The 23,618-nt window shown below is 32.3% G+C and overlaps 1 protein-coding gene across 1 annotated transcript in view; it reads right to left on the bottom strand.

Annotated features, from left to right (window-relative positions):
* The window catches only part of LOC145245793 (unconventional myosin-Va-like), a 577,542-nt gene that overhangs the window by 263,624 nt on the left and 290,300 nt on the right, over positions 1–23,618 (bottom strand). The window contains 10 exon segments of the mRNA XM_080107437.1: positions 2,821–3,032; positions 6,535–6,646; positions 12,829–12,915; positions 14,553–14,593; positions 14,595–14,650; positions 15,156–15,285; positions 15,689–15,895; positions 17,279–17,419; positions 19,105–19,186; positions 21,543–21,676. Coding sequence (XP_079963563.1) covers positions 2,821–3,032; positions 6,535–6,646; positions 12,829–12,915; positions 14,553–14,593; positions 14,595–14,650; positions 15,156–15,285; positions 15,689–15,895; positions 17,279–17,419; positions 19,105–19,186; positions 21,543–21,676 — 1,202 coding nt within the window.

Below are 23,618 nucleotides of genomic sequence, written 5' to 3'. Positions count from 1 at the left end.
AATCTGCAATGTTCAAAAATAATCATACCCCCTTATTTTTTCAGTATTAATCGAGTTTCTGACTGTTTGTTTCCTGTTTGATTCTTATTTTGAATGCTTTTATACAACCTTTGATTAATTTCATTTCGTTTTTTGCATTTTTCAGAAATTAAAATGATATCAACTGAAAACCAATAAAAGAATAAAAATTATTAGAATGGAGGAAGAAAAAAGAGCTTAGTAATGATCTTAGGACTAAAATTGTGAATTCACATAAGGATGGTTTAGGTTACAAGTCAATTTCCAAGAAATTTGAGGTCCCTACAGCAACAGTACAGAGCATCATCAAAAAATTCCAGAGCCACCACACAACAAACAACTTGATTGGTAGAGGAAGGAAAAGGAAACTGTCTGCTAGAGCCACCAGGAATATTGTAAGAAGTGTTAATGCAAATCCATCCACCACTACTAAGGACATTTTAGAAAATCTGGAGTCTTCTGGCATAAAAATATCAAGGCAAACATTGCAAAGGACTCTGCATGAAAATGGTCTGAAAGGAAGAAGACCAAGAAGGACTCCATTGCACACCGGAAAACACCTTGCAGCACGTCTAAAGTTTGCTAGGACCCATGTGAATTCTCCAGAGTCCGTTTTCTCAAGTATTTTGTGGACTGACGAAACAAAAATTGAATTGTTTGGCCATATGGATGCTTCTTACGTTTGGAGGAAGAAAGGAGAAGCTTACAACCCAAAGAACACCATACCCACGGTGAAACATGGTGGTGGTAGCCTAATATTTTGGGGTTCCTTTTCGGCTAGTGGTCCAGGTAGTTTGGTCAAGATAGATGGAACCATGAAGAAGGAGCAATATTTGGAGATACTCCAGAAAAACATTAGACAGGATGCGGAGAAGCTCCATTTAAGACCAAACTGAGTCCTTCAACAGGATAATGATCCAAAACATACTGCCAAAATAGTCAAGAAATGGTTTGAGGATAATCAAATTAATGTTTTGGAATGGCCTAGGCAGAGTTCCGACCTGAACCCTATCGAAAACCTCTGGCGCATATTGAAAATTGAGGTTAAAAAGCGGAAACCTAGAAATTTGAGGGATTTGGAGAACTACTGCATTGAAGAATGGTCAAAAATCAGTGTTGATGCTTGTAAAAACCTTGTTGATAAATATCCAAAACGGTTACAGGCAGTTATTAAGAATAAAGGGCATGCTATTGACTATTAGTAAGAGAGGTATGAATAATTTTGAACTAGTGCCATTATTGTTTTTCTTTGTATAATGTTTCAAACTTGCATAATTTATTTATTTGTTGAGTTTAAATTAAATGCTTATGCTTGATTTATTGTTTGAGATCCCTTTAATATTGTCTACCTTCTGGTTTGAGCAATATTCTCATAGAAATCTCAAAGATCCGAGGGGTATGAATAATATCGGGCACAACTGTATATATATATATATATATATATATATATATACAATCACAAGAAAATATATACTATTGTGGTATATATTCTATAAATGGTATTTCAAGTTCTAACAAATATTAATTTTAATAAAAGTAAATTTTCAATTTCAGAGCATGCATCATTGTTTTTTTTTTACTCCATAAAAAATAAACAAAAACTCATATGAATTAAATGCATCTTATGATGTTGGAACTATAATCAATGATATATATTGTCGTGCTTGTCTTATGAACTCTCCCACTTATTATAAAGACCAGGAAAATTGGTCTCTCAGCGTTATGCATGAGTCACACACACTTGGCAGTCGGACTGATGTATAACCACTTCTCTTTATTTGTTGCATTTGCTTTCCTGTTGAGTATAATTTGTTTCTACTAAATGCTGACTTGTGTTTTTGTTCCGGACCTTTCCGATGATTTATTAATAAATGGCATTATCAATAATATTCCGAATATGCAACGTTTCTAAGATAAAATCATTGCTTTTTTTTTGTTGCATTGTGAAGGTTCTCTGAGCCAGACACATCAAAAATTGGTAGTCTGGACAGCTGAAATCGGATTTGGCTGTCATCTGGATCATAGGTCAAAAGTGACATGCCTGGGAAATATAAAATGAATAGTTTTCATGCATGGCCAGAAAAATGAAACCACTGTTTTTAACAAGAGTTTTAACATGGCAGGAGTTAGTCACATGATATCAGAGGACTAGACATAATGATGTCAGTTTTTAAAAGCTGCAAATTATAACGTTTTCTCTTTTTAGTCTGCTCATAATATTATGCTTTATTATTGATGATGACGATGATGATGATAAACTGTTTGGTTTCACAGCATATCAACACTTGGGATTATTTCATACCAAATCCAGTAATTTTAGAAAAAAGTTTGCATGCTTCAAGTTCTTTATATCTTCAAATAATTATTCATGGTGCCTGACTTGGTTTGGTTGTTTTGTACAGAAAAATTGTTGTTTCTGTTTTTGACTTTGAAGAACATTATTGAGTTTTGCAAAAGGAAAGGCAACAAAAACACAATCTAATCAATGTTTGGTGCGTTTTAGGTCAGGAAACCAGTATCTTCAGACAGCCTGATGTGATAGCACCAGACATGCTGCCATATAGACAGGAAATCACCCACGATAAGGAGTTAAAAGAAATTTTTATCTTTCCAGATCTTCAAGTTATCATCCCTTCAGAGGTTGAATTCTGGATGAATTTTAATCAGAAGAACAAATAAAGGAAATAATCCCGTTGAACGAAAACGAAAAAAAATGTGAAGAAAAACTGGAAAGAAAGCAAAAAGTTGGTAAAATATTGTTTTTAAAATTTCCAAAAACCAAAGTGAAAACATCCAACTTACAAACGTGCAAGATAGCCTCGTCCATAGACTTGCAAGAAGAAGATGCTACGACTAATCTTGTTGAAGCGTCTCTTACACAGGAATGTCCTCACTTGTTTCTGTACCATAATTGACCACCTTATGCGACGGTCACTCAACAATTTATCCAGCAATGCCAGCTGACCAGCTCGGAAAAAAATCTTTGTTTTACCAAATCTGTATTTATCAGCGTCCTACAGAAAAAGAGGAAAATAAAGGCAAAATTAAGAATAAGAAATTTAGCAGAATTTTATTATTTTTAATTGTTGTTAAAAGAATTTTAGTATTTTTAATTGCTGTTATTTCTATTTATTATTTGTTCGTTTTAATAATCGTTTACTTTTTACTTTTACTGTTTGATTCTTTTTACTGTTTCTTGTTACTTTTACTTGTGTGTTCTTATCAATGTTCTTACTTATATGTGCATGGGTGTGTATGCTCTTACGTATGTTACGAGCTGTTCATTGTTATACGCGTGGGTGGGTGTGTGTGTGTGTGTTCTTGTCCTTACACTGTTTCTTGCCTTGAAACTCTTCCGGACATGTATGTGCCATGTATAATGCATACATACCTGGTAGCCTTGGCCAGCGGATGATGCCTTCTTGGACGCTGGTCTCCATCTCGTGGGGAGTGGTACTTACTGCTGCAGACAGATGCATTAATAAACACAAGATGGATTTGAAGCTTCAATCTTTTATTTCAAGGCAAGCCTATCATCACAAACCCGAGATTTCCCGTCTGCATTCTCTGTTGCACAAAACCAACTCTCAGCCCATGTGGTCGTCAACCGGAAGCCTACGACCACAATTCCCGTGTCACCCCTAATTTCCTGTGCATGTCACCCCTAATTTCCGGTGCATTCTCTCTAGGTTGATACCTGTCAAACCTAACCTTTTGTGACCCTACTAACTCGCTGATGGGAAACCGAAAATATACTTACATAACTTTCTATTTCTAAGACTACCTATATAGCAATTAAGCTGGAATTCCAAATACTACATTGCGCCATAATGTAAACATGTGCAAAGTTGCATGTTTAGTACATTGTATAGTTGCCAATGCATACAAATAAAAGATTTACTGTGAGAGAGCTATTTAACCAAGAGTAGAGAGACCACTTCAGAAGTGAGAAAATATTTGATATTCATAAACGACCTCTCTGATAATATTGTGTCCGAGATGAGTATATCTGCTGATGACACAATGCTCTATAACATGCATAAGGGAAGAATGGATGTACATAAATTTAAGACAAATTCCTTCAGACCATAGTGGAATGGAGCAACAAATGGATGGTAATATTTAATGCTAGTAAGATTAAGCTGCTCTCCTTTAACAATTATAAGACCCCTCTCCAACCACTGATATCCATGACATACAGTACCCTACTTGAGAATTCTTCCTTCAAACTGCTCGGTCTAACATTCACAGACAATATGAACTGGAACAAATACATAGAGGACACTGCAAAGGCTGCTGCAAAGAAGATGGGTTCCCTCTATCGAGCTAGAACACTACTCACACCAGAGAGTATCCTGTATCTCTACAACGCTACCATGCACGGAGTATTGTTGCAACATCTGGGCTGATGCATCTACCATTAGTCTCTCTCTCTTGGATAGAGTCCAAAAAAAGTTTTTAATCCTATAGGCCCCACTTTGTCAACTAAGCTCCAACCCCTGTCCCATCGCCGCAATATTGCATCTCTGTGCCTGTTTTTTTTTTTTTTTTTTTTTTTTTTTATTACATTTTCACCCCAAACAAGGCACATTGCCACTTTGGTGTAGGGGGCTACTATCAGGGGCAGCAACTACTGGGGCACTATGTAGGGATTTGGGCAGCAAGATGTTGGTTCACGTTACACTTGAACTTCTGCATGTCAGTACAGTTAGGGAAGCAGGGACCTGGAATGGAATTCCAGAGTCTAGCGGTTCTGAGGAAGAAACTACTGGAGTAGAAAGATCTTTTACATCTAGGGATCTCTACTGTGTGGGAGTGGGATTTAGCTGCCTGTCGGGTTTGTCGAGGGTGCCTACGTCGTGGGGGCACAAGTGTCTGCAGTTCGTCAGAGCATTCACCATTAAAATACTTGTAGAACAGGCAGAGGGATGCAACGTTTCATCAATGGGACAGAGGCTGAAGCTTAAATGCCAGTTCAGAGCCTATCAGATTGGCGACTCTCTTTTGAACCTTGTCTAGGAGCGAGAGACTAGCAGCAGATGCACCAGCCCAAATGTGACAACAATACTCCATACATGGGCGAATGGTGGCCTTATAGAGGTACAGGATACTTTCAGGTGTCAGTAGTTTTCTAGCATGGTAGAGAGAGCCTACCTGGAACATGTACATCAAGTCTGTTGCCAAGGTCGCTGGAAAGATGGTGGGATCCTTCTACCGCTCCAGAAGATATCTCACTACTGATGCAATTCTCTATCTATATAAAAGCCAAGTACGTCCAAGGATGGAATACTGCTGCCATATCTGGGCAGGAGCTGCTAAAAACAGCCTATCTTGCCTTGACAGAGTACAAAATAGACTTTGTGGCTTAGTGGGGGATGCCCTTTTCTCTACCCTGCAACCTCTCTCCCACAGAAGAGACGTTGCGAGCGTATCCTTGTTTTATCGTCATTTCCATGGCAGGTGCTCATCTGAACTCCAATCTCTGGTCCCCCCCCACCAATCTTTCACGAAAAACACCCGTCTAGCCGAATCCACTGTGAAAAATTTCCCCCGCTCTTTATCTGTGACTAAATCAAAACGTGGATTCCATGAACAAAGCTTCTTTCTTAGAACTGCACGCCTGTGGAACTCTGTTCCGTCTGCCTGCTTCCCACCTGACTACAACTTGGATGTCTTCAAGTCCAACGTTAACAAATTCCTAATGAACCGCCCCCTTAAGTAAACACTTCATCAAATCCACACTAACATAATGTACTTGCAATAACCCTTATTCCTGAGTGGCTTCCGGGCCTTGATAAGTGGTGACCACTGTGTAAAAAAAAACAATTATTTTAATGGAATGTGCTCTGATGAACCAAATGCACTTGTGCCCCCTCGACGTACATATCCCTGACAAACCCGCTTAACAAAATCACACCCCTTCACTGTTGAGATCCCTAAATGCCAGAAAGCTTTCTATTCTAATATTTTCTTCCCTCGAACAGCTAGACTTTAGAATTCCCTTCCTGTTACTTGCTTCCCTAACTGTACTGATATGCAGAAGTTTAAATGTAACATAAACCAACATCTTGTTAATGTTTCCTAGGCATGGTCCCAAATATTAGCCCCTTACATCCAAGTGGTGATATGTTAAGGGTGAACATGAGTAAAGAGAATTGGCTTGGAGTTTTGACCACCGAGAATTTGATTTCTCCATTTGGAAAAGTTCTAGTTAGATCATTAAAGTTAAGCAACATTGAACCTCATCATCACAAGATTTGTGATCATTGTGGAGTACCACGTGCTGTATGCAGGAAAACAGTGACATCTCTCTGCAAAAACAAATGTCATTGAAATCATTTTGCATGAATGGGAAAACACACATGACTGGGAACCAATTGTGAATTTAATATTCCTCAGAAACTTCCCCCTTTAGAGAAATTCAACTGAACCCACTCATAGTGTGTACCTAACCAGAATAGGATGGGCTGATCACACTTTACTTAATAAAGGAAATATTCGTAAACTTCGGCTTACTTCAATATATTTTTGCATTAATCTCTCACAGCTTCCTTTTGCATCCGATTTGTCAACCTCCTTCACATCCAATAATTGTTGGAACATATTGAAGATGTTTTCATATGTTTCTCTGAAGAAGAAAGAAAAGCAAAGTTGAAACAAAAAAAAATTACAAAATCAATAAAAATTCAATTAATTTGATAAAGGAATATGTTTTTAGAGTTTAGCAAAACAAAAATGTTCATTAATCAAGGAGATATTTTTGTTTGCGTAAAATTGTTAGGTTCTTGTTCAGAATTCCCTCTATATTAAAAAAACAAAAATAAAGAAAAATCTGTATGATGTACATATCCGTGATAAAACAAAAATATCATATTCCAAAAATCATATAATTAATTATAATTTGTAATTTATTTATCATGCAATTAACTAGTTTTATTTTTACAAAGAAAATCATTTTGAAACAATTAATGGGAATTTGTATGCATTTTACAACATAAATCTAGTATGAAGTATTGTTGAGTTACCTTATTTGTTTTTTTGTTTTTTTTTTCATTTTCCAAAATGGCAAGCAAGGCAGTTATTCCTTAGATTCTCATAAAATTTGATTTTCTTATTTAAAAATAAAACTAGTTGATCAATTTATGTGATTTTTGGAATATGATATATTTGTTTCATCACTGGTACGAACATCCTACAAATTCTTTCTTTTCATTTTTTTAATATAAAGGGAATTCTGGACAAGAACCGATTGTTAAAATGATCCAACTTGATGGGTAGAATGATTTTCTGTCCAACTGGCAATTTAATATTATATTAAAATAAAATATTATATGTAAATTCAAATTCTCCCATACGCCATTAACCGGAGACAAAATGTAGATAAACAATCTGTTTTTGTCAAACAGGTGACTTTTTCCAAACCAAAGACATTTTATTTTTACTAGATTTCATCAATTTTAATATTTAAACCTGACTGTTTTTCCATACAGGAAGGTGGGATTTTTTTAATGAAATCTACTCTTACTCTTCCCATAAACACCATGAAAAGTTTTTGTAAGATACATTTTTTATAATCATATTTTAAGTATTTTTTGGTGCTTGTTAAAATAGAGTCGACAGATCGAATTTTTCTAAAAAATGTTGTTTTAAGCAAAAACAACAGTGCTACTTAATTGTTACGTCGAAAATAGTAATATATCCAAAAATTAAAAAAATTTATCCAGTAGAACAACTGCTATTGTGTTTTTAGTAAAAAAAAAAAAAAAAAAAAAAAAAAGGCTATCGCTATGGTTGAAAGCAGTACGTTAGCCATTAAAGTGGTGAAAAGGAAAATAAAAATGTCCTCTGTATTAACAATTTCCAAGGTCTCCACATATAGGGAAAATGAAAAATCCCTCAATTTTCCATAAAAATTACTTTTAACTATTATGGATTTTCGTAATTGTTGGATACATTACTATTTTCGATATCACAATTAAGTAAGTATTTACTTAAAACAACATTTTTTTAAAACATCAATTTGTCGAATCTTAAACATGTTTTCACGTTTTCTATGATCACGATGCAGGAAAAGACAATGTACACAAATTAAAACATGCATCAATCCTTGCATTTTTGTTTTGTTTTCAAATACATACAAACTCCGATTAAGCATCTCTGTTGCTGATGCACATTCATAACAGAGACTGCCTTCTTAGAGTCCCACACCGTCAATATCTGCAATAGAGAGATCAAACCTTCACATCATGAATGCATAGTTTCAATTATAACTATGCAATTTGCAATCCCCTCCTATCCATTCGGGTAAAATAAAAAATAGGAGGCATTACTTTTGGAACGCCTCTCATATGCATCATTAAAAAACATTATCAAATTGAAAAGATCACAGAGAAGAAAGCAACATGAATTGAAACAAATACATTGAGAACATTTCTAAGGCTGTTGCAAAAAAGATGAGCTCCCGCTATCATGCTAGAAAATTATTCACACCCACCATTCACGCATGCATATAGTATGCCACATCTGGGATGGTGCATCTACCACTAGTCTTTCACTCTTAGACAGGATCCGAAAAAGAAGCTAAAATTAGATTCCACACTATTGACCAAGCTCCAACCTCTGTCCAATCACTGTGCAATGTCAGATCTCAGTGCCTGTTTTACAAGTACTTTAATGGAATGTATTCTGATGAAGCCATAGTACTTGACCTACATACTCCTGACTAACCCAACAAGCAACAAAATTTCACCCCTTCATTGTTGAAGCCCCTAGATGCCGAAAAGACTTATAATCTAATAATTTTTTTCCTTGGACTGCTAAACTTTGTAATTCCCTCTCTGTTTCCTGCTTCCCTGATCGCACTAACATGCAGGAGTTTAAATGCAATGTAAACAAACATATCACTCATCTTCTTATAATAGTCCCTTGTAGACATGGTTCAAAATAGTAGTCCCTTACGTTCAAGTATGTCATTGATTGGGGGGGAAAAAAAAGAGTAAAAACGAAAATTAAAAATAAACCGTACACATTTTTACGTCAAACCGAAAACACTGTATTAATCCCTATCATCACAATGTAGCATTAAGAGATTATCTGGTTTATACAAACTTTGGAATTCCCTCTCTGTTTCCTGCTTCCCTAATTGTACTAACATGCAGAAGTTTAAATGTAATATGAATAAACATCTCAATGCTCAACTCCCCAGTCCCCTATTAGACACAATCCTAAATTACGTTTGAGAGGAAAAAGGGTTAAAAATAGAGGCATTAATAATTCAATCAATCTGAAATTGTTTTAATGTTTCTCCTTTTTTTTTAACCAAAAGAAAAAAGAAAGAAAATCTTTATCTAATTTGTAATTCAAACAATAACAAAAAAAAAATCTTAGTTACATTTATCAAAATTAAATGAATTCAATAAACAAGTTTAAGATGAATTAAATACAAAAAAAAAAAAACTATATGTAAAAAAAAAATGTTGCATCAACGTTTAAAGCAGTGGCATCTAATTGATTATGTTCATATTAAAAAGCGTGATATGCATGGTATTTCTGGTGTCTGTAATATGTCGTGCAGAATGTGAACTGACCATTGGTCAGTGGGGGCTAAAATAAAAGTTTTAAATAAAGCTAAATATCAAAGCTAGTTATACTATCATTTGAAATTGGCTTATGATGATGATGTTCAAGTAAAACTGACTGCGCAAAAAATTGGAAAGATTTTAGCACATTAATGTATGACATAAATACTGATCTTCTGGGAGCCGTTAACAGTATCAGAATTGCTCCAAAAGAGGTAAATGAGTTAAAGTAACTGCCTTGATTTGACATTTGAGCTAACATCAAAATATAATTTGTCCTTAGTCAATGTAAACCCTTTTATACTAAGGCAATGAATATTTTTGCTCTCATCCAGAGATCCCCTTTTTAGGGAACCGGATATCCCTCACATTAAAAACGACCTTGTGTCAAATTTTGCTCTAATGGGGAAGCAATTAAATAGCAGATGTTTGATCATTATATGATAAAAGCAAAGAAACGAAAGGATTATCAGCTTTGTTGAAAGCAGATGAACCACTTGAGAATGTCTATAAAAAAACGTCAATTGTTCAACACAAAATTTGAATCATGCAAAACATTTGCAAAACAGATGAAAGTCAATCAGTATCCGATTCAAATATTACAAATTTATTTTTCAATATTTCATGTGAAGTTTATGAGTCATTTCCTTCTTGGCTCTAAAATTGACAAAGAATTCCTCTGCGATCTGAAAGAACATTCTGATAAAAGTTCATCGAAACGTTCTTTCCATCTGTCTTTTAGATCACTAAAGTAATTCTTAGATAAAATAGAGCTGCAATAAGGAATTAATCCAGGTAATTCTCTTCAAAGCGATAAAAGATTTGATGGCAGAAGCTGATTCTCTTGGCGAAGCTAATACCATTATTATTCCAATATTAAATAATGGACAAGTGCAGAAATCATGAAACGCAAACGTGTAATATTGATGCAATGTCTTGCTAATCGGCTGACAAGGGGTCTGGAATAGTAATGGACGTATCCTACAGGACTGGAAAGTTTCCCTCAGGAAAAGGTCATGTGGATGACTATGAAAACTACCATGGATTATCTGGTTTCTGTTGTGGGAAAGGTTTTCTCTAGAATCATGCTTGAGAGGCTTAATTTACATTGTCGATGATATCCTTCCAGAATCACAGTCGGGTTTTAGAAATGGTGGAGGAATTGTAGATACGATCTTCTCGTTCAGATCACTGCAAGAGAAATGAATTGAACACGAGAATGGACTGTTAGGTTTTATCATGTATTTGTTAATACGCTGAAAGGTTTTGGATGTTCTGTGGCGGATTTTAAATATTCTTGGTTTGCTGAAAAACTCATCTATATATTAAGTTATAACTTTCTCAACGAGTTTTAGTTAAGAATGGTATTAAACAGGATGATGTAACTGTATCGATGAGGTTCATATTTTATTTTGCTATGGGTTTTCTTATGGTTTTCAAAGGATGCTCGTATGGTGCCATATAAGAAGGAAGTGAATATTTTGCAAATTAGAAGTTAAAACTTGTTCTGTATTCCTTGTTCCGAATAACAAATTTTAACTTATATCGATGCTCAATATTGAATATTTTCATTTGATTAAGAGTGTCTTATCAATATTAGTATGAATATTTATACAGTCTCTTTAAGTTTCCGATATTCTTCAGTTTGTAAACTTGAATTTCTTAACTCTCTCTCTCTCTCTCTCTCTCTCTCTATATATATATATATATTACAATTGTAACTGACACATTATTATTAATTTTTATCATAAAAATTTTCAATTAAAATGATATTAGTGAATCCTGGACAACACTTACATAGAATTACAGTTATTATTTATGATTTTAAAAATTGAAAAACAAAACTCAAACTTAAAAGTATTTATGGTATTTAAATTTCAACGTTTTATAAGATGTCTTATAACTTTTATCATAAAACCAATTTTAAAGAACATTGATTTTTTTTTCCAGAAATGTATATAAAAAAAAAATCGAGAAGAGGAGGAAGCAATGAGAAAAAGGAAAATAAAAAGACACACGGGCAATGTCAGATAGATACATCTTATATTAAATATTATTTGGCAATAGTATATTCTTTTAAATTAAGTGCAAGTATTATTTGCTAAATATATAAGGTTACTCAGATATGGTTGATAAGGCTTGAGGTCAGCTGCCATCCTCATAGGAAGATTGACACATCTGATCGGTTTGTTTAATCATGTGATATAGAAATAAAATTGGGTTTAGCAACTGCAGTTGATATTAAACACATAATGTGAACTCTGAAGAGTTGGAGATGCTTAGACCCCAAGTATGTTCAAGTAGGAGCAACTCTTTGTAAAGGAGAAGTAAATATCCATAATTAAAATGTGCCTTGTTTGGGGTGAAAATGTAATAAAAAAAACAAAAAATTTTTTTAACATCCATAATTAAAATGAATCAAGTATAATATGTTTCAGGTAAAATCGTTGCAGCCTCTTTATTCAATAAGATTACGAAGTTATCCACCAGAGAGAAAATATTCAGACAATGTCTTCAGTCAGATCCTTAAGACAGACAATATCCATAGATCCTATTGATGAGCAATGCACCAACAATACCTATTGCATATGATTAGTTGAACACAAGTTGTTATTTTAACCTAGTGGTCATGGTGTATTTCACAATAGCATTAATTATAATTATGAAGACTAGAAAGTGGACTTTGGATTTACTTTTGGTAGCTCTTGCTTCCTTTATTTTGTCCTTTAGTCCTCACATTCCATGAGTGATATTTCAGACAAGGGGGGAAGAATTGCTGGTATGACATATTTATTATTGGCTAATTTTTTTTTTTACTTTATAGTGATATTTTTTAGGTCCTTACATCAAGTGGCTTCATGCCTTGACTAGAGTGATATACCCCCCCCCCAAAAAAAAAATAAAGTTTAACACTTGAACACACAGTCTATGGTGGTATCCAATTGACTAATCACGCATCTTCAAACAAAACGCAATGCAGTTATTATATAAACGTTATTACTTAGTATAGCATATTTACATATACATTTCTTGTTAATGAGTGAAATTGAGCTAACTTCCTACATAAGCAGGACATTATATTAATGCCCAACTAGCTAAGTATAGCATAACAGATGACATTAACAGTTACTATGGCAAAATCAACACACAATACACGAGCAAGCTATAACAACATTAGGCACGAAAAACACTAAAATTAAATTTGGAAAGGAAGATTAGTCCTGTGAGTTACCTTGCTGGGAATCCAGCAGCACTAATACGGATTGTTTCCAGAACGCCACATGCCCTCAGCTGCTCCACAACTCGTTTACAGTTGAATCTGAAAAAACAAAAAAAAAAAACATCTATAAGTAATACAGTTATAATTTTTTGTACACGTTGGTATTTTTATGAATTGAATGAGTTGAACATATTTTAGAAAAGATTGCTTTCATATTACATTATTCATAAAAAAAGCTACAATAATTCGCAACAATACTTAATATTTATCACAACTCAGATCCTGGAAATTGACTTGATAGCCAGTCTGCGACACTTACTTCTAGAAATAAATAAATAAAACAGACAAAGGAAAACCTCGTCAAACAGTTGTACACATTTCTTTTCATTTTCTCCCTTGAAGAAGAGATACTACTCTCGAAAATTAGGGATATCAATACCTACTATCTTGTTGACATATGTTGATAAACAAATGTAATATAATTGAAAAAATATTGAAAATTTCTTCTAAGATATTCTAAGATGAGAAGGAAAGTATTTCTTTCAAAACTCTGCAGATTAAGGACAATCCATTTAATTTGTGTTTCCTTTTTGAAAATTAAATATGTTTTTAACTCTTCTTAAACTGTTTTTAACATGTTTTATTAATTATTTGTTCTATATATATATATATATATATATATATATATATATAAACTGGTCACAGTTTCAGGAGATATTATACACAATTCATAGATATGACCCTGACAGTTATAACTCTGGGGTCAGAGTAGATTTTAAAGTAATGATAATTAATGGGTAACTCCGAACTTCCAAAAAGTTCCTAACTTGGGGTTCCATGATTATTAATTGATGAAGATGACAGAAGAAAAATTAAGATAAATAAACTTATTCACTATAAACATTGAGATTTGAAAGCGATATGACATTATTCAGTGTACTTCCTGTGGGACACATGAACTTACAAATCACCAACACAACAGCCGCCTCATTTGATTACTCATCATTTAGATTATTCAGACTACTGTTCTTAATAGAAGTCTGCAAGAACATGTGGCATAGTTGAGAAAGTACTCGGTAAAATTCAGTTGTAAGTTACACTTTTCTAGAGGTTGAAGGTTCAATCCTCAATACAGACAACACTCAAAATACAACTGCAAATTACTGACAAAATGAGAGCATGCCACCCCATTTGAAACTCCGTGCAGACTCTAGAGTTCAACGGAAAGATTTCTGAGTTTGACGAGATACATCTGAAGAAGGTCAAAGGTTACATCAACCAAAGCGTAACAAGAATAACACTCAAAATGAGAATAGTAGTCCGAATAATCTTAATAATATGAATTATCAATCCTTATCTAAAAAAAATTTCAGAAACAATTATCTATCAATTTCTGTTTATAAAAGAAGAAGTCATTGAAAATGGCAAATTTACTCACTGTAGCTAGAATTCATTCTTGAAGTTTTACCAGAATTGGAGAAATGTATTCAAAAGAAAAGAAAAATGTTTCTTTTTGATTAAATAAAAGCAATTTATAGAATCATTACATAATCATTACCATGATGAATTAAAACTTTACATCAGATATTTATCTTTTAGCAATTTCAATGAAAAAAATAATCTAAAACCAAGTCACAAAGGCCATCCTCCCATTTGTATTATTTTTGATTTCATTACATGAACACTAATTCTCCCCAACCACCCCATTGCCGAAAGAATGTATAAAAAGTAAATACCTGAATGGTTTCTTGTCATCATTTGGTTTGATGCACCGCACATAGTGAGGGTTTGTGTCTGAGAGAGTTTTCATCAAACTGTTCAAGGATTCTTTGAACTAAAAGAAAGACATCAAAATTAAAATAAGTTTTAAGTTTTTTTCAAAAGTATTGAATTTAAAAAAAACACACACAAAGATATTTTGAAACTTATAATAAATTAATAAAAATATAAAAACGATTTTTTAGTGTTTTCTTTTATTGTTTATATATATATATATATATATATATATATATATATATATATATATATATATATAAAGGAGATTAGAACAATAGTCTAAAGAGCTGAGTGTATTTTAATGTAACAGTGAAATTACTAGTTTAATTAAAATACAGGAAATAGAAAGTGCTCGTTGTAATTTAGATATATAATAAGCTCGATAGTTAAATGTCCTAGAGCTAATACAATATTAAGTAATGTGATTGATAATTTAAAATTTAAAAATCAAATTATAATTAAATTAAAAATCCGTTTCATAAGAAGGAACAATATATATATATAACAACATATATATATATATATATATATATATATATATGGAAAGATGATATTATCAATACAAACCTGAGATCCGACAGTCTGTTTGTGTTTCTTAGATTTCTTGGGTTGGTTGACATACGATTCTTCCGACATCGTTGACAACTTTCTCTCAAGTTTTTTCTCCTGGAATAATTCCATTACTACAGGATTCTGAAATAAACACAAATGGGAATTATGGTTATCTTAAATTTGACAGATTAAAAGAGAAAGGGAAAGTGAGGGGGGATAGATAAAGGGAGAGAAAGAGAGATACAAAAGAGAGAAAAAGTTAAAAAGTAAAAGATAAAGTGAAAAATACACAGAGAAAGAAAAAAAATGAAAAAGAAATAAACAAGGAAATACAGAGATGTAGAATGGATAGAGGGAGTGTGTAGAATAGAAAGAGAAAGAAGGAGGGGAATAGAAAGAAAAGGAATAGATAGGGAAGCAGAGAGAGAGAGAGAGAGAGAGGGAGGGGAAGACAAAAATAGAGATAGGTAGAGAGATATAGAAAGGTAGAGAGATATAGAAAATGACTTTTAAGAAGTCTGAAAAAAAAAAAAAAAATACTTACCGAACTTCCTTTCAACGTTTCTATTTGTAAGTCAGAAACTGTGTCCAGGTTCTTCTCCATGAAGCCCTGGCACATATATGTGACTTTTTCAGCAAAGTGACATACTGTGAATGAAGTCTGTGAAGTACGTGGTTTCTCAAAGCATCGTGTTCCAGACAGTTTCTTGAAGAGAGATGTACACCAATTGGCATCATTGCCACTCAACATCTGCAAATAAACAAGCATTTATTTACATTAATATTTTCACTTGTAAATAAATGTCTATAGATAAGATACTTTCTTCTGTTAAACTCTCCTTTTTTGATTTTATTTGCAATTATTTTCATTTTATTGCAATCAAAATAAAAAAGTAAATTAATAATAGATTTAAACTTAACACTAAATTCTTAGTTTAACATATACTAATCCAACTCAGACATTTAACATTTAAATTCGAATAAATTGTTTTTATCAATGTCATAAATGTCATCATAGGTTGAAACCTATGATGCCATTCTGATAACATCTTCAACAAACAGTTACATACGTCTTCATTAACAAAAAACATGTTCAGTTGAAATAACATATCCAATAATAACAAATATAAAAAAACTTCATTAAGAATGATTTCTCCCTCACAACCTACATTTGTTTTGTTTTAAATTTTCAAAATAAAGTACTTTACAAAGTTTTTTTTTTAATTGTAAAAATAGATTTGTGAAGAACCTAAACTTTTTAATAGTGACCATAATTTTGTATGGATGTAATTTATACAGACATGTGGAGGAAACTGCAATGTTATAATATAACAAATAAAAATTACTTGTCTGTTTTTTAAATTCCCAGAGTGTATGACTATTAGTGTGTCTGTAATGTTATAAGTTGTCTCCCTTAGATGAGTTATTGATAAGTTATCTCCCTTGTAGTCAAGAAAAGTATTTCAATTAGGCCATTTCCTTTTATTATAGAACTAAAATGAGAACTATGTTTGCTATTCAAATACACCGATATTCTAAGAGTAACCAGATAAAATATTAGTCAATTAAAAAAAAAAAGTGAATAAGAAATAATGGTTTTTCTTTTCATTATTCTGTTATGACCGGAATACTAACACCCATCATCAAAACAAAAACAAAAGATTTACAAAATATTTTTATCTTAAAAGACTTCCACTAGCACAAAAGAAAGAAACTGTTTTATAGAAATATTCACCATTGTAACAAGTAAAATCATAATAGTTTAAGAAAGTCTAGAAAAAGTTTAAAAAAAAAAAAATAAAATAAAATAAAATGAAAAAAGTGGTAGTAGGCAGACAGGCTCGAACCCATACTGCAAAGGAAGAAAAGAATGTGAAAAAAAAAAGTGACATCTTTACTGTTGCGTCCATCGCCAAACCAGAAGTTGTGAAGGTTTGAATTAAGGCTAGTCAATCGAAAACAGGAGATGAATTTCGAAAATATCGACAAAAAAAGCGACCCCTCCTTGTAAAAAAGTGGCCAGTTGAAGGTGAAGGAATTAATGTTTTTGGCTAATTTTTCAATATTTGTCGTCTAGAGGGTCGAGCTCATAGTTTAAAAAAATGTAGAAAAAGTAATTAAAGATTCATTTTACCTTGCACTCATCATCTAATAACGCAAGAATTCCTTGTGAACTTTCAATGAGGTCAATGCAAGGAGTGTTGTCATAATGACTGATTTCATGCCATTCAAGGCCTTCTTTTCGGTATTCTTGTTGCTCTAGCGTGAATACGTGCTGCAAGAAATAAAAAATAAATCACATCAATCACAAGACATAATCACCATTTTGTTTATTATACTTGACAGATTAATCGTATTATTTGGATCTTGCCAGGCCCCATGGCACAGTGAATAGAGTACTTGGTAAAATTCAGTTGTAAAAATTACATTCTTGGAGATTGGATCTTCAATTCTCACCCAAAATTTTAACTGTGAATTATTTAGGATTTCTACTCAGTCATGGTTGGCAGAACGAGAGTATATAACTCCCGTAAGAAAAATAAAGAGTTCCATTCAATATTTTGTGCAGATTTCAGAGTTCAACAAAATATATCTGAAAAAGTTACATCGATTGAAACATTGTGCAAATAACACTTGTGAGAACAGTAGTTTGAAGAATCCAAATTATATGAATAACCAATTCTCATCTCAAAAATTCAGAAACTTGAAGGATTAGATTTAACTATTCTTCATTTTTTGTGAAATTGTTTTTTTTTTTTGGTTTTATGTTGGTGAAGTTGTAAAGAAACCCCCACTGCAGTCATTTATTGGCCATTATGAGAAACTCCTGAAAAAAATTGTATTTTTCATAAACTACATCAGCAATTTCATAGAATTATTTCATTATTTAGCTTGTTAATTAACTTTTTTCTTTTTTGGTAAACTGCGTTGGCAATTTCCAGGACTAACTTTATTTGTCTTTTGTGGAGACCATATTTTTTCTATTTTTTTTTTTTTTTTTACTTAAAATTGTTTCAGTGTTCGATTATTTCAGCATCCTTAATTGTATTTTGCAAAATATGCTTATGTTTTTATGTTTAGGCAATGCAATGCTGGACATTATGTCAAAGGGAGATAAAAAAATATATATATATATTGTTTTAACTAACGGGACTGGATTACATATTTAGCAAAATGTATTTTCATGATTTCTTCGTTTAATATACGTGAATGATTTAATTTTGAAAGATATACTTCAGAATTTTATAGTTAATTCATTGCAAATACATTTTTAGTTAAAATTGTAAGACACTTTTTCCTTTTGAAATGGGTTTATCATTTCATTCAAAATGTAAATTAAGTCATAAATTCTTTGGTATATATCTCTATACAAATAAAAATTATATGATCACTCGTGTATTTATGCAATCTTCGTGCAAACAACGTAACTTTGATAGTTACACATTAATTTCCTTTTATTTATTATTACCTATTTATTGGACTGTGTAAAATAATATTATTTTTTTAAATCCTGAAAAAGTATTTTAATTACAAAATTAAATTCACCACAATATAATTTCTTCCTACACAGTCAGCCATCTTAATATTTCAATAGTTGAAAAAAAAAAAAATTTGTGACCTTTCAAAATTTAAAGAATCTTAAAGCATTTAAATTGTTGAATACAAAATTATTTAAATGCACTTTAAAATTTTAAATTCTTAGCAAATCATCATTTATAGATACAACAATAGATACATTTCAATAAAAAAAATTATATATATATATATATATATATATATATATATATGAAATTTATTTATACAAACATTGATGGCTACATATGTGCATACATGTTTCTGTAATCACCCGCGTTGGGGGATTACGTCTCCAGGCCAAGAATTATCTTCGAGAACTGATATTTCAAACAAAAACATTTTCTTATTTCGTTTACAAAGTTATATATATATAAACTTATTTACCGTGTTGAACTGTAACTGAAGCCTTTCATTTGCATAATTTATGCAAAACTGCTCAAAACTGTTTATTCTAAAAGTTTCAAATCTGAAAAGAGACCGTATATAAATATATTAAATACCAGATTCCATTGTTTATCCATAATATACAACAAAGGGCATGGCTTTATAAAATTTGGATTTGCAATAGAAATGTATAAGTGTTTCACCATTTTAATAATGAAATTACTTGTTTATGTTAAATTACTAGTTTTATCATTACCACAAGATAATCAATCATCTTATCTAATCCAACTGCAGACACCTACAAAAATTGTCAATTCCAGCTAAGATTTCTCCAATCTTTGATGTAGACAGCAACAACTGATATATTATTATAAACATAAGACTTCCAAACAAGTTTCGTTGACATTAAAATGAAAGATGCATTTTCATGCTTAGAATGGCATATGGTAGTTAGCTAATTAACAGATGATCTACATCAATAAATATAATTGAAGTAAATTGTGTAGAACAACATCCACTCTTTCCACCATCTAGGTGATAACTATAATTTTGAAAATTATGAGTTACTTGTATTACATGTAGAGTATTTTTTTTTCTGGTTATTAATTAGCTTATTTTATCCATTTCATGGCATATCAATCCATTTGGTTCATTTAATGCTAAAGCACAATAACTATTTCAAAGCAGTGTGATGATGTGTGGAAGTGAAATCTGGTCAATGAGGGTCGAGGATATGCATTGCATGAGGAGAAATAATATGAAAATGATACAATGGTCATGTAATTAGAGTCATAGGTAGTCTTAGATCTGATGACCTCAAAAAATTAAATCTAGACAGATGGGGAGATGCATGCAGAGCAGGAAACTTTGTTAGTTGGGTCACATGACAGAATGGACGAGATTTTTTGTGTTAATAGATGTACAACAGTTGTGCTGACAATGTAAGTTGGTAGGAGAAGGCCAAGGAAAACATGTGATAAAGGTGAATTTGAAAGAAAGAGAAATAAAATAAACAAGACCTGATTTCTTCCCTCATTAAGCTGTTCTTAACATGAGGAGGTTGTCAATACATTCTCCTTCATTTATAAGATGCCACTTGTAGTGTCAAAGAAAGTTTAAGGTTATTCCACAATGAGATTTCATTAAAGCTAAAATCTTAAACCTAAAACAGTTAATTTCACAGACAATTTTGTAAATTATGATGGTCTAATACAGGTTAATTTCACTGACAATTTTGTAAATTATGATGGTCTAATATAGGTTAATTTCACTGACAATTTTGTAAATTATGATGGTCTAATATAGGTTAATTTCACTGACAATTTTGTAAATTATGATGGTCTAATACAGGTTAATGCGTTAAACAAAAATATCTGTATTTTCTATGCCCTCTTTTGCTTTTGCTCATTAATGTGATGGGAAATCTGCTGACAAGCAAGCTGTAATTGTCACCAGAGATTTCTTTTAAGTAATCTTTTTCAATGTTTCTTCTGAAAATGAGTCTACATAATTCTGATGTGCTGAAGAAACATTAAGTGAAATGTATTCCATCCTACGGTCACTTTTAACTTTACTTTTCTTGGGTAACTGATTTCTTTCCTCATCTTTAAAAGTCATGGTGTGTTTTTTAATTCAAATTTACCACGGCAGTGTATAAAACTGATTTATTATAATAGCAACATGTATTTTCAAGTTGCAATTAGAGTAACATAACGTTACTTTAATTTCAACCTCAAAATGGCTGTTGAACCTTTTTGTTTCTTTGAAAAGAAGAAACAATTTTACTCATTTTCTAAGGTTCATTTGGTGCACATGAATCATAAACTGGCATTAGCAAAAAAAAAAAAAAAACTTGAATTTCTAAACCATGTGTTGATAATGGTTGATGAAACTGCAATAGTTTATAAGAATTATTATTATTATTAGTGAATGATAATGTTCTTTCATGTCCTGTTGTGCATCATAACTTGATCAGCAACAATTTGAAATCTCATCATTTATCAATAGCTGTTGTGAGTTTTCACCATTTGGTTCTTCAAAGAAGTCCACAACAGAAATTGTTTTTGTAAATTGTTATTTTCATCTCTTATCACTTGCACATAAAATGTATTTTAGATGATGTGATATTCAAAATGAGTTCAATGTCTGTTGTATTTTTATCTGCATTGTGTATTTTGTATCCCCAATCAATTTCCATATCAGGATTGCAAAATTTACATCAGAATCCAACAATGGGATTTGGATTTTTAGTCAGACTGCATCTCCTAGCTGACCCCTATCCCACCCCATCCAATTTTTGAACTTGTGTTATATTTTATTTTATAAAGAAAATTTGTGAACTTTTTTTGTAAAACTTTAAAGATTAATAAAATAGCTTTCTAAAAACATTAACAAAAGATGTAAAAAAAAAAAAAAAAAATTAAAATATATAAACTTACCCATAAATATCGAGGACTCCAATGAAATTTTGTGTGTCCTCATGTGTCAACAGATTCCTGTTGATTTTGGCTACAATCCAGTCAAAGACCCGCGCGTAAATATGTTTTGCCAAAGCATCTCTACCATAACCGGCCTAAGAAAAAAATAAACACAACAAACATTCAATAAAGAAAAATAGGTACTTATGTAGTGAACGACCTATTTTACCATGATTTGCCTTGTCATATCCATGCAGTTTATGTAAACCACTGGAGTATGCCAAGCACTGATCAATTGTTAAAACGCTAAAAAAAGCAACATGAAAACAAACATGATAGAAAACATTTATCATATAATTTAAATAAGGAAAAATGAAAATACAATAAATAAAAATAAAACTACAGTAAGTTTCAAGAATATATTTTTTGTTAGAAAAGTTTTTAAAAACGTCTTTTTGTTTTTTTTTTGTTTGTTTTTTTTTTGTTTTTTACACAGTGATCACCACTTATCAAGGCCCGGAAGCCACTCAGGGATAAGGGTTATTGCAAGTACATTACGTTAGTGTGGAGATTTGATGAAGTGTTTACTTAAGGGGGCGGTTCATTAGGAATTTGTTAACATTAGACTTGAAGACATCCAAGTTGTAGTCCGGAGGGAAGCAGGCAGACGGAACAGAGTTCCACAGGCGTGCAGTTCTAAGAAAGAAGCTTTGTTCATGGAATCCGCGTTTTGATTTAGGCACAGATATAGAGTGGGGGAAAATTTTCACAGTGGATTCAGCTAGACGGGTGTTTTTCGTGAAAGATTGGCGAGGGGTTGTTAGAAATGTTTTGTACTTTTTTGTAAAAATGTCAGTATTTTAAGGATTTTAGTTTTTTTTTAGATTTTTATTGGGGGTGGGGCAAAAAAAAATTTTTATATAAAAAAAAAATGTACATTTTTTTTCTGTTCCTTTGTTTTTCTCTGTTAAGATTAAAGGTAGACTATTGGAAATATTTTCGGTCAACAGCAAAGAGGTATGAGAAGGGTTAGAGGGAAAAGAAGGAAACTGCTCAACCGGGTAGGTTTTCGCTATATGATTTATTATGTAGATGAATAGATTTTTTTTCTAAATTTTTGTCACAACATTAATTCTAATAGGTAATTATCTAGTAGCTCCCTGTTGGTTCCACATTCTTCTTGTTGCGTTGCATTGCCTCCTACTACATGATTTGTTGTAGTCTATGAAATGAATACTGTGGTTCACTGTTCGGTCTTAGAACTATTCTGTTCCTACTTTGTTTTCCAACAGCCGGATACATATCCTCCAAAGACCCAGATATTCGTCAAATTACACATTGTGCTTTGGGCCTCTAATCTGTCCAGGATTCCTAAGAAAATATTCCTGCCAAATATCTCATAGGAAATTCTTCCAATCAGTCACAGTGTGTTCCAACCAGATATCACACTCTTTCTTTAAATTTTGTACAGTTGCCATGTCATAGGACCACATGAATATTATTTTGATCATTTGTCCAATTCCAAGACAGGACTTGGAAGAAAAGTCCCATGACACTGTGAAGTCCATTGCCTATATTGGCAACTTTACACCTCCAAGTGAAACCGTCGCTCACTTTTTTCTGTATCAGGTATGTAATGGAGCCTGTTGAAACAATCCAACACCCAAAGACAATTTGCTAAAAACTAGTAATGCTGTGTATGTTTTCAAATGTCCTAAAGGAAAATATGCCCCCCAAACCAATTCATATATCGGCATAACTAGGACTAATATTTCTTGCTAGTTTACATGTCACCTGTCTTCCCCTAACAGCTCCATTTACCAACATCTAGTAGCACACAACACCCCCAAAAATGAATTCAAAAATATATTAATAAAAAAATACCGCCATAGAAGCCCTACTAATTTGCATAAACAAACCAACCAGGCTCAATATTAAGTGTTTTTAAACAATTTTAATCAACGTTTCCAAAAAATTCATTAAACGCATTTTTTTAATTCATAACACGCCTGAAGACGACTCATGGGAGTTGAAAACATTTGTGACTATTGCGAATTTCTTTTTACACTCTAACAGAATGTTTGAATATTGGCCTGC

This window comes from Euprymna scolopes, chromosome 23, assembly GCF_053919585.1.
Source record: "Euprymna scolopes isolate OS-2025 chromosome 23, ASM5391958v1, whole genome shotgun sequence".
NCBI classification, from domain to species: Eukaryota; Metazoa; Mollusca; class Cephalopoda; order Sepiida; family Sepiolidae; genus Euprymna; species Euprymna scolopes.
Note: the sequence above shows the minus strand (reverse complement) of the source record. Positions and strands in the feature narration are given on the sequence as shown.